The 12,759-nt window shown below is 53.0% G+C and overlaps 1 protein-coding gene across 1 annotated transcript; it reads right to left on the bottom strand.

Moving 5' to 3' along the window:
- Window positions 1–7,246: 7,246 nt before the first annotated feature.
- CEBPA (CCAAT enhancer binding protein alpha) lies at window positions 7,247–8,278 on the bottom strand. The gene has a single exon (XM_062586546.1). The coding sequence runs from the start codon at window positions 8,225–8,227 to the stop codon at window positions 7,247–7,249; it is 981 nt and encodes a 326-aa protein (XP_062442530.1). The 5' UTR covers window positions 8,228–8,278.
- Between the last annotated feature and the right edge of the window lie 4,481 nt (window positions 8,279–12,759).

A 12,759-nucleotide genomic window follows, 5' to 3' on the forward strand; every position in this document is an offset into this window, starting at 1 on the left:
TACTGGGCTACGGCACAGGCATCAGAAGCATCCAAGCCCTTAAAAAATAGTCCTCAGTTATACGCAAGAACTACAAATACCAAACTACATACTACTCAGATGAGTCCCCAAACGCTTTCATTATTGGAAATCTTCTTCCTTTGGCTACTGAAAGGGAAAAAGCAAATTTCACTCAGTGCAGTAAATATATGCAACACCCTCAGCCTGTTGCTCATGAACTCTTGCAGGAATAATTCAGGTCACTGACATAACACTAAGGAATACATCCAGCTACTGAACAAAGCACATACACCAGTAATGTCAGGAAACATCTGTCACTGTTTAAAATTCTAAGGAAATAATCCATATAAAAATAGCTAAAAAAAGTTACAGTTGTATTACTCACAGCTAAAAAAAAAGTCAGATTGCCTATGTCATTTGGCAATCAAATTACAAAATAAATTTTACGAGCTAAATTAAAAATGTGAATGACATTCTTTGACTACTATATAAACCAGGTCTCACAAAATATTCACTTGGAATTTTCCTTAGCAAAGGCCACTTTTTAAATTGGTTTTATCAACTCAGAATTCCTGATGTGATATTTGCAAATGTTATTGCACACAATGCAAACATAACGCAGTATACCTAGAGCTTTATTTATTTACATTAACCTACATGTTCACTTAAAAATCAGAACGTGATGCTTTCATGTGGTAAACCTATACTGACTTTTTAAAATAAATGTTGTCAATAGACTTATAATATACATTCTTCACTTAGCAAGCCAAATAATACAGTGGTATTTTTAAAACTGCAGACCAGAGAGTCAAATTCTGCAATTTCTATTGCAGTCAAGAGCAAGCTCCCTTCAGAAATAGGTGGAATTCTGTAACCAATAATAAGATCAGTCAAGAAATTTTTGGTATAAAAACTCTGGCAATCCTATTCTTTTGACATTTACGTGCCAGTAAACGCAGGAGGGTTGCTGACTGGAATGAAGTAAGTGGCACTTGTCCATAGCCTTCCAGATTTTGTATTTTAGGAAAAATCTAAATGTCAGTTTGCACAAATACGAAACAACAAATCTTTAATTTCAGCCTGACTGTCACCAGCATTTTAACTGAACTGGCAAGTCAATAAACATGTGAAAATAATTTTTAAGAAGTTAGTAAACATAACTCCCCTGTCCACCAATCTCTGCAGGAAAGTGAATTCTGTTGCACTAAAGAGTTAAAACCTAATGTACAGATGACAACATAATGAAAACAAAATGCACAGGTGACAAGGAACACTGCACGAGAAAGCTACGTGACACTCAGTTCAGAACAGCAGGTTTGGCGTTGAGCCCTGATCTCACAGTTGCTGGCTAGGGTGTACTTACAGGTAGTTGCGCGAGCCATCTCCTCTCCCCGAGGACTTCACAAATCACATGGTAGATCCAACACAGGTTAGTAGCCCAAGATTTATTTGGTCCTTGAAACAGATCTACAAACAGATGTATTAGAAACTGTGGAGGGGATATCTGGAGCGATAAAATCGACATGCAAACGTTCCCCTGTATTCAAGAACAAACCATTCAGGCATTTATTCAGTCAAGACCGTCCCTAATCCCAATGGGATTTTGACAGAAAAAGTGGGCTGGATGCCTGAAGAGGGGTTAATTCCTGAAGAGAGCTCTCCCACATCACGTAAATAATTAGAACTCACAAGAACACTGCTCAGAAAAGATGGTGTGCTAACCCCTCTCCGCAGTCCCTTGCTACTGACTCTCTGGGAAGCTGCACTCAGAAAAACTTCCATTACTGTCTACCACGGAGCATCCTAGCATCTTAAGGGAGAAATCAATTCACCAGACTAATAAAGGAAGGAATAATGTCTAAAATATCACAAGGAAAGATCTTAAATCTCTCTGTTGACTGGGAACTGCTGTTAAAATATAAGTCGTCCCTTGCTGCACCGAAAATACAGTCCATGCAGGTAACCAAAGTCGGCTTCTCCAGCATGGGCCCGATCCTGTTCCCACTCCTGTTCCAGTCAGTGGCAGAACTCCAACCTGTTAATGGGAACAGCAACAAGCGTTCCATCTACTTAAAACATATAAAGATATGCATCTCCTCTTTGACATATTTTGGGCTCAAAGCCATTGGCTGACACTTGTTTGGTTCTCTGTACGTACATGACTCATAGGATAATATAATGCCTGATTTCCATTCTGCCAGACCTGTCTTTCTCAGTGGTTAACTATTAATTTGGGAGGCAAGATGCAATACTGCAGTAAAACAGGATGGTGTTAAACTATGCAAAATGTACCTAAAAATTGAGAGTAAGTGAATCAGATTCCTTTTTTGTAAAGTCTCCCTTCCAGCTGATGATATACCCCGATCTCTTAAGACATGAGGCTGTTGTTCCTGCACAGAGGGAGATTTTGCAGAGCTCCACCAAACTGCAGAGCATGCAGTGTGATGCAAATTCATTACTTTTACCCTACTAGGCTCAAGGAGAAACTTGATAATGGAACTGACATAAAAATCTTTATTCCTAAGAGTTTATTTTATTTCAATTTACCTACACAGAACTGGGTTATTCTGAATATACAAGCATTCAATAAATTATGAACACATGCTGATCTTCCACTGAAACTAAATTCTTCAGGAAGAAGGTCTGACTTTCCCTCTTCAGATCCATAAGGTCCTAGTCTAAGTTTGGATACTAAACACTCCTATAACAGCAATAAAAAAATAAAAAAAGATTATTAATAAAATAGTATGGACTTTAAGGAAATATTTGAACAGACTTTCCAGGTCCTCAGAAGTGCCTTGGGATACATCTATTACTACCACCGCTGTCTTTGCTTTAAGATGCCGTACCTCAGATGTGGCACAGCAAATCACACCGTGATCTCGGTGCGAGCTGTGTGTGTGTGCTGTGTATGCGCATGTGATTTCAGACATACAAACAAGGATTTCATTACCGCAGAAGAAAGAGAAGCTCAGAACCAGCGACACCGCCTTATTCAGTCAACATTACTCTGCCTTAATCTACTATACCAAGCGCGAGCAGCGGGCCTGCTCCGTTCCTCGGCCACCTGCCCTCGCTGTCCGCAGCAGCGGGCTCGGAGCCAGCACGTGCGCCGCGCGGCGAGGCACCTGGCTCCTCCCCGCAGGACGCATCTCCCGCCGCGCGCGTTCAGGGGGGAGGCTGCTGCGCAGCACTGCACGAGCTGCTTCCCCCCCTCCAGCCACCTGCAGCAGGTGAACAGGCAGGCTCCTCGGGGGTCATTTGCCTGTTGTGGTAGGGAAAAAAAAAAAAAAAAAAAAAAAAAGCACAGAGAAATCCTCACGCCCCTCCCTGCCGACCCGCTCTCCACTGCGGGACTTCGCTGTGGTCATGAGCAATGTCTCAACTCCGTACACAGCTGGCAGGCAGCTCCTCCCTTCCTCCTCGCACCGCTACGGCACGTGACCGCTCACCCGGGCTCTCGGCCGCTGCCCCCCGCGGCCCCGATCCCACCTCGGGGACTGACGAGGACTGGGGTGGAGAAGGAAGGGTCGCACAGCCACACTCATCATTTTGCGCCAGGATGGGCAGACGCTGGTAGCATCGTAGCACCGCTGCCTACAGAAGAAACGGGCTCGGTAGGAAACTTCCAAAAAGCCACGCGGCGCCGCGAGGGCCAGTGCCTCTGGGTACGCATCCACCCAGAGCACCCCCAGCGCCGCCCCGCGCCGCGCCAGCCCTCCCGGCTCCGGGCGGGGGGCCCTGGCGCCGAGCAGGCGCAGCAGGACGAGCGGGAGCGCGGCCTGCCCTCGCTGCACACCACGGCCCCCGGCACGCCGCCCTCCCCGGCACCAGCACGGACCCGCAACGCTTGTCGCAGCGTAGCGCATAAAACCCTTCCCTTCATCTAGCTGTTTATAACGCGTGTCTGAAACAGCCTGATTCATACGCCGCTGCAAGGACGAGGCTTGGGGTCACACAGCATTCCTCCATTCACGGAAATAACGCTGACAAATGTTCTTGCACTACTTGTCAGGTCGCCTTTACAGCAGGAATCAGGCACCGAACCTCAGCTAATGCTGCTCCACATTTTCTTCTCTGTCCTCACGGCAGACGGTCGCTCCTGACAAAGAAACGCCTCTCTCTGTCGCTGCTGTCCAGGGGCTACGCCTGCAAATGACAGCACGCTGCACCGGTGCCAAAGCATCCTGCAAACCACAGCACTGGTGCCAAAGCGCCCTGCAAACCACAGCATGCCACACTGGTGGCAAAAGCATCCTGCAAACCATAGCACCAGTGCCAAAGCATCCTGCAAACCATAGCACACCGCACCGGTGGCAAAAAGCATCCTCGTCAGGGTGAAGCTCAGCCCAAATGCAGAAGTCTGACAGCAGTTTGTGGTAGTCGGGGGCTGCTTTCAGACTCACCTGCCAGAGGAGAGGAATAGCTAAAAGAAAAAAGAATAGATCCTCTAAAATCCTCTGTCCTCCCAGAGCAGGAATACGGTTCACTTCGGCCCTGTGGTTCTGTGCTTCTGGCAAACACCTCTAAGCACGCTGCTGTGCTCAGCTGCGGTTCGGGCTGGGGTTAGGGTTACGGGAAGCTGCTCGCTGTGGCACTGCGTTAAGTATCCCCAAACACTTCCCTGCAACCTGCGTCCTTCGCAATATCCCACGGCGCGCTGTGTTGATACAACGGTTGAAACACCCATGCGGCAGACAGGCCCTCTCAACTTTGCATCGTAGGGTGGCGGCCGCGGCAGCCGCTGCAGACCTGCTTAATCTACAGTCCACCTAAATTAATGGGAAAAATCTGCTCTGCCTGAGGCTATACGTGATCTGCTGAAACCACACGCACACGCGGCTGAGAGCGCAACCCGAGGCATCGGGACGGTTCCCGTCCTCTCGGCACCAGGTTACGTCCCTCGCACACGGACCCTGCCCAGGCGCCGGCCGCGTTTCCCCTGCGCTCCGCGCCGCGCGGCGCAGCGCCGGCGCCGGGGCACAGCCCTGCGGGGCCGGGCAGAGGACACGCAAGTCAAAGGCACCTTCGCTGGACACCAGCGGAGCTCAGCTCTGCCTCGGGAAAACTACCAGTTCCCAGTCCCCAGCTTTAACTGGAAAACAAAATCTTTAATCCCGAGTCACCTCGCCCGTGTTCCCCCCCGTGCTGCGGGCGCTCCCCGAGGCACGGCCGGGCAGCAGCCTCACCGTGTCGGCTCAGCACGGCTCGGCACGGCTCGGCTCGGCTCGGCTCGGCAGCGCCGGGAGGCGCGCGGCCCCCGGCCCGGCGCCCTCGGACCCGCCCCCGAGGCCCACGCGAGCTCTGTCCTCGCGGCCAGCCGGGGCGCGCAGCCCCCGCCGCAGCCGCCAGCAGCCCCGACACCTCCTGCGGGTCAGAGCCCGGGGCGGCGGCGGGGGCCGCTCTGGGCCGCCCCGCGCGGCCCGGCCCGGCCCGGCCCCGCGCGCCCTATCGCCGCCGGCCGCGGCGCCGCCTCCCCCGGCCCCGGCCCCGGCCCCGGCCCCGGCCCCGGCCCCGGCCCCGGCCCCGGCCGCAGGCAGCGAGCGCGGAGGCAGGAGCGGCGCGGCGGGGAGCGCCCGTGTCCGCGGCGAGCGGGCGCCGCCGCCGCGAGGCCCCACGCGCGCCGCTGCCCCGGCGCGGAGGGCGGCGCGGGCGGGCGGCAGCGCGGTCCGCGCGCGCCCGGCGCCGCGCAGGCAGAGCACGGGAAGCACAGCGGGAGGCGGGCGGTCGCGGTGGAATATATGCTGTTTATTTATGAATGCAACCAGGGCTTCGACAGACTTTATATGCGGTTCCCCCCCCCCCCCAAATTCAAAAAACCCCACCAGTGCGCGTGCATATACATGTACGTGTACATACCCGCCCGCACGCACCCCCATGCACGCTTTGCACACACACAGCACTGCATCCCGGGCATCACACATTCAAATAACTGCACCGTGCACTTCTCTCCCACCAGGGCGCATCCAGACTGACAGTTTTTGTGCAGCTGTAGCACTGGAGAGGAGCACCGCTTGGTCACCGGTGCTCTGCCAGGGGACGTGCTGTCTGTTTATTTTTCTCTCCCGGCCCGGGGGAAGCTCCAGAGTCCAAAGGTGCAGGGCGCTGCGCGGGGCCCGCTGCGCCGCGGCCGTGGGCCTGCTGCACCGGGCCGAGGCCCGGCCTGCTCCCTGCACCCAGGGCTCCGGAGCCAGCCCATCCCTCACGGAGAAGGCAACGCACACTCGCTCCCACCCATACGAATAATAAAATAACATTGCAGCACAAGGGCACAGTCTCTGTCACCAGATAAGAAAGTCGTGTGATGGCAAAGATCTAAGTAATGCAATAAAAATAAAGTGTAGCTAGTATACACGGAAAGGCTTTCACATTACATGAGGCACAGCTTGGACAGACAGAGACTTGGAGAGGAGCTCAATGTCCTGGAATAAAGCAAAATACACTGAAAGTTCATAGTAAATACCCGCATCAGTAGGTATTTATTCATTTGTGCTTCGCCATGTCACGACATACAGTACAAGACACTGCTGCTCTGCCTTCGGACGGACGGACGGACGTCGCCGCGCTCCCTCGCAGCCCCAGGCTGTCCATTGCTCGAGCGCTGGCCGGCGGTCCCGGGCGCCGTGGGGAGGGAAGGGGGCTCCCGGAGGGGCACGCAGCCTGCTGGCGACAGTCCTGGCAGCAGCCCATCAGCTCTCCTGGGCCTTGGCGCTCCCAACAGCGGCGTCCGCCTGGCGCGTCCGCGGGCGCCCCGCGACGCCCCCTCGCCTGCAGGCCGCCGCGCAGGGAGGCCCTGGCCGCCCGGCCGGGACCCCCCCGCCACGCACCCCTCGCCCTTCTCCCTCCACCCTGCCGGGCTGCGGGGAGCAGACAGCCCCCAAGCTCCTGCAGCCAGCTTTTAAGGCACAACGTGGGTTGCTATGTGTGCTTTATTATTATTATTATTATTACTTATTATTATTTTTTTACCCTGTGTAGACACGTGGGTTTTTTCTTTTTTTCCTTCCCTTCGCCCTTCTCCTTATAAAACCCACCAAGTTTTTCAGCTTATTCGTGTGTCATCCCTAAGGCACAAACCTTTGAATACTAGTACAGCTGCCTGGCTTCTGCTACCGGTCGTTCACTGTTCCGAAGGAAAACAAAAGAGGACAGCGAGGAAGAAGAGCCCCCGCGGCGCGGCACGGCGCGGCGCGGCACGGCGCGGCGCGGCGCGGCGCGGGGCGCGGAGCGGCGCGGCGCGGCCGCGCTAGGCGCAGCTGCCCATGGCCTTCACCAGGGAGCTCTCGGGCAGCTGCCGGAAGATGCCGCGCAGAGTCTCCAGCTCGCGGCTGAGCTGCTCCACCCGCTTGCGCAGCCGCTCGTTGTCGGTGGTGAGCTCCAGCACCTTCTGCTGCGTCTCCACGTTGCGCTGCTTGGCCTTGTCGCGGCTCTTGCGCACCGCGATGTTGTTGCGCTCCCGGCGCACCCGGTACTCGTTGCTGTTCTTGTCCACTGTCTTTTTCGATTTGCTCCGGTGGTCGGCGGGCAGCAGCTTGAGGGCGCCGGCGGCGGCGGGCAGGCCGCCCGGGGGGTGCGGGTGGTGCGGGTGGTGCGGGCTGGGCACGGGCGTGGGGGGCGGCGTGGGGTGCCCGGGCTGGAGGTGCATGGTGGTCTGCGCGCAGTGCGCGATCTGGTACTGCAGGTGCGAGGGGTGCTGCTGCGCGGCGTGGTGGGGGTAGAGGGCCGACAGGGCCGCCGACTTGACCTCCTCCTCCTCGCGGGGCTCCTGCTTAATCACCAGCGGCCGCAAGCCCGGCGCCGCGATGCGCTCGTAGAGCGGGTCCAGCTTGCCGTCCATGTAGCCGGCCACGCAGCCGAAGAGCGGCTGCTGGTGGTGCTGCTGCTGGTGCCCCGGCGCCGAGGCGGCGGCGCCGGCCCCATGCATGCTGTGGAAGTCGAAATCCCCAGCCAGGATGGCCTTGGCTTTCTCCTGCTGCTTGCTGTGCTGGAAGAGGTCGGCCAGGAACTCGTCGTTGAAGGCGGCCGGGTCGATGTAGGCGCTGATGTCGATGGAGTTCTCGTTCTCGCAGATGTCGCCGAGCTCCGCGCCGCCCGCAGCAGGTGCCGCCGCCGAGGGAGCCTCTCTGTAGCTGTAGGCGCTGCCGGGCAGGGGAGTCTGGAGCGGGTGGTGCTGGCCGCTGCTCATCGGGGGCCGCGAGTCCACCTCGTAGAAGTTGGCTTGCTCCATGAAGCACCTACAGCGCGCCGGGCATGGTGAAGGGCTCCTGCAATCCAGGTTTCGGACGGGGCGGCGGCGGCTCTGCCAAGCCCGCGGCGCCGCGCGGCCCCCGGCGGCGAGCGGCACCGCGGCGCGGCGCGGCCGGGCTCGGCTCGGCTCGGCTCGGCGCGCCCGCAGCCCGCAGCCCGTCCCCCGGCCCAGCCCGCTCGCTGCCTGCCTGCCCCGTTGCTAGTGGGTCGCCGCGGTCCTGCGTGCCGTATATATACCCCCCCCGCCGCGGGACCGGGGATCGCCCTCTAGTGTCCAACCTCCTGCTGGGAACCTTTGACCGCCGCGCAGCCGGGTCTTAGCGCCGCGCAGCGCCCAGCGCGGCCCCCCAAGCTCGCTTCCAGCGCCCGCTCCCAGACCCGGCAAATCCCCGGCTTAGCTGGGGAGAAAGTCCCGAAGTCCACCATGGCCCGCGCTTGCTTGCAAATATTTGACCAGCCCGGAGCCGGGGCCCCGCCGTGCTCGCCTGGGGACGGAGGGCGCCTTCTCCCCGGCGGGCGTCCCGCGGCACCCCGGCGGCGCGGCGCGGGCTCGGGCTCGGGCCCGGGCCCGGCTGCCGCCTGCGCGGGTTCGTGTTTCGGCCCCGGCTGCCGCCCGCCCCGGCTGGGCGCGGAGGCAAAAGCCCGTCCCGGGCCCCCGGCGGGCCGAGGGGCGCCGGCTGCGCGGCCGGAGCTGCCGCCGCGCCCCGCGAGCGGCACGGACCGACATCTCCCCCCGCAGCGCACGGCCGCGGTCCCGACCCGCGCCGAAGCCGGCGGCCGCGGGACAGCAGCCAGGGAGCGCGGCGCCGCCGCGGAGGCAGTGCTTGCCGTCCCGGCCGCCGCTTCCTGCCCGCTTTGGAGAGAGCGATGTTCCCGCACCGCCGACTGCAAAGAGGACCCGCACCTCCCAGCCGCCGCGACTTCTCCCCCAGGAGAGACGTTCCTGCAGCAGCTCCTGTGTAAAGCCACGGACTTCTTAAGAGCCCGAGTTTCACGCTTCAGCCAGGGAGGGGTACAGATGCACAGCATTTCCTCTTGCTGCTCTCCCTGGCAGTCTGCGCAGCAGATGGATCTATCCATCTTCCCTGTGTGGCCTTTGCTTGTCTTCCAGGTGCGCCTTAGGAAGCCGCCCAGGCATTCAGCTCTTGCTGGTCCAGAAGCTTGCTTTGAAACTGGCACAGGGAAAGGACATGCCAAAAGAGCTGGCCCAGGTGCAGCTTAATTTCCTAGAGGAAGATCTGCAGAGGAAAAGATTCAAACATTGTGATGTCTGAGGGGAAAAGAAAAAAGGAAAAAAAGAAAAGGAGAAAGGGTTGTAATTCTTAGTCCTGGATGTCCTAGTAAGCCAGAAACTTGTGACACAGTAAATTGCTTGCTCCGAGAGGGTTTGACACATTCCTTGCAATTAATAATAAATGACAAAGTCTTAACCAGGAAACAAAATTACAACGTACAATGAACCCATTTTTTTGTACGACATACTGTACATGTGAATCTCCGTTTCAGGAGCAAAAAGCAGGGCCAGTAGATTCAGATAGCCTTGTTGCAATCTAGTATCCTATCAGGAGAATGGATTCTGTAACAACAGCAGGGAAAAATACAAATTTACAGAATATATGGTTTTCACTTTTCAGTATGAATGGAAAAAAAGTAATTTATAAATTCTGTATTTTCTAAAATTGTAGTTGTTGGTTTCAAGACTTAAGCAATTCCTGAACTTGAGCACAATCAATACACCAGTAACAACTCTGTACAGAAGAAAATCCTCAAGTCTGTGACAGAAACAAATTTCAGATGCTTCAGAGTCTACAGTAAAATCTCCCAGCTGCATCTGACTGAATTCTGCTTGTTTTATTCAAGCAATCCCATTCATAGAACAGGGACAAATCCAGAGCTTTGCCTGGATCTTGCCTACTGGGAGACACTATCTTCTGAAACACTGGCTGGTGATTCAGTTTTACTCTAAAGCTTTTAAAGACCTTATCTGCCTCTAAAGTCAGCAGAAACAGGAGTAGACCATACGCGTTTAAAATAAAAGGTCAGTGTCGTGCAAAATAACAGAAACACATAACTGTGTGTCACTTAACAATACCTACTCCTCTGTAGTCTTAAAAACACTCTCACATTTTATAATCATTTTGAAATTAAGGCCTAAACACACGTTAAAAGAAATCCAAAGTAAATCAGAAAGTTTAGGATCAGATTCCATTCCTAATTACTGTAATTAACAAACAAGTCCCTACAATTTAAGGACTGGTTTGCTCAGTATTTTTTACATAGACCCCTTTTATCTAAGTTAAGAACTTTTAAATCATCTCTTTTTACATGAAAACATAAATTCCTGCTCATATTGTTTTAATATGGTATAAAATGAGACTTCCAGACTTAGACAAATAAGATCATTCATAATCCTTTTTTGTTTTTTTGTCTCTCCTTCTTCTACGGCAACTAAAACATCTAAAAGCTGATAATCTCTCAGACAGATACAAATGTGTATTTCCACATTCATATCAACAGTGACTGATACCAAATATTTCAGATTTAACACCAAGAAAGAATTTATCTTGTTGCTTCAGTTCAGTGCGTCGGGAAGTTAATTCAACTAAAAGAGGAAGGATGTCCATTGTACATTATGGATCCCTGAAGCAGCACCGCTGTCAACTCTTGAGGGTGCTATTCTTCCATCTCAAAGTAGATGTTGCCTCTAGTAGCTATAAACTAGGGAGGGATTAGAAAAGCTGCTCCAAAATTCTGAACAGCACTGAAAGTCATTTATACAAAGTCAGTTGTACTGGTTTCTGTTAGTAGGGAAGGAAATAGAAAAGAAAATCATATTTGCTTTATAAAAGTTAATGTTGTGATTGTTGGTGTTTTTAATAGCACCAGAACACTGAATTCCCACTCACTTCCCCCGGACTCAGCTCTTATCTTGTTCTCAGGCCTTTGACTCCTGTAGGCTGCAAAAGGAGTTCCCTCGTGCGTGCAGCTATAATATGCAGGCTGGCTTTAAATACTGAGTGGGTAGTATAGGACCCTGCTTTTTGATCCAAGGGTTTGGAAGTATGTATAGAATATGACACAGGTAGGAATCAGAGTTCCATTATCCAATTATTTTACTGCCTTGTTAAATTAGAATATTTCATTGCTAATGACAAAGCTCCAGAATGCCTTGTCTGCGGGCAAAGCTCTTTTTGGGGTGATTGCCAGCCCAGCCCAGCCCCTCCTCTCTCCCACCTGGGGAGGGAGCGGAGAAAAGGGTACAGAGTTGGCCAAGAGCAGAGATGGGCACTATGGAGCAGGAAGAACAGTACAGCTGCCCCAGGGAATGACAGGGGGACAATATCCTCAGCTGGGGAGAGCACGGTGCCGTGAACACACCAGGGGAGCAGGCAGGGATGGGGCAGTAGTTTTCTGTGTGAATAAAGAGCTGGCAACCTACCATCTTACGTCTTGTGCTGTAATAAAACACAAACTTCTCCCCTTTCCTGTACTTCCTGCCCCAGGGAGGGGAAACACGATCCTGTACCTGCAAAAGCTGCCACACCATGACAATTTTCAAAGGAAGAGTCTTTATGTGCCAAAGCCAGTCTCCTTGGAGGCCCGTAGATCAGTATGCAGCATGGTGTGACAAGTAAAGGCAACCTTCCCTTTAGCTGGGAAAGGCAGCTGGTGATTGATTACTGTTTATGATGTGCGAAGTATGTCCAATGACAGATAATTAAATTACTTATCATTATGGTTTTTCTCCTTTGGAGAAGCAATGCTTAAAACTCCAGGGGTGAAAAACCTTAAATTAAGCTATCTTTTTCTTCTCTTTTCTTACCATTCCCCTTGTCTTCAGGGTCTCTATGGCTATGTCCTCAACCTGTGCTGTCCTTGTGCTTTACTCACTTCTGGCTCCTGAGAGCTCAGTCATTTGCAATTACTATGCTAGTTGACTGGGAGCATCTTTTCACTTTCTTCTGCCTGACTACTGCTCACTTCCTTTCGAAGTGGGGCTCATAACTCAACCTGTTTCCAGCTTGTCACCTGCAATTATGTATGATCAGGCTATGAAACTGCAAGTGGTTTACCTGTCCCCATTTTTTTTTACATAGTTAATGAGCCACTAAATACATAGTTTCTCTTTTATAGTTAGTCTCATATTTCAATGATTATACTCATGGTGCCCAGAGTATTATGAGTGCTTTTCAGATATTGGATTAAGTTCTATCCCAAAGAAGGTACTGCTGAAATACCAGGAAAAAGTATGTGACAATTTTGCTCCTCATCTCTCATCCTACTGTTTTCTTTCTATTAGACTGTCACTTTTGCCTCAAGACTTCCTCCAATCATGTAATAGAGTTCTCCTATTAATATGTATCAATCATCCCCATGCTCAATATTTGGTCTATCCACAAATCATCCATTCACTCTCTAGTCTTTTACATCAGACTTGCCTTCTTTCCCACTTGAATTTATTTTTCCATTTTCTATCTTGCAAATGTTAATGGTTTTTCTCACCATGAATAG

Source organism: Rhea pennata, chromosome 13 (genome assembly GCF_028389875.1).
Source record: "Rhea pennata isolate bPtePen1 chromosome 13, bPtePen1.pri, whole genome shotgun sequence".
In the NCBI taxonomy this organism is placed as follows: Eukaryota; Metazoa; Chordata; class Aves; order Rheiformes; family Rheidae; genus Rhea; species Rhea pennata.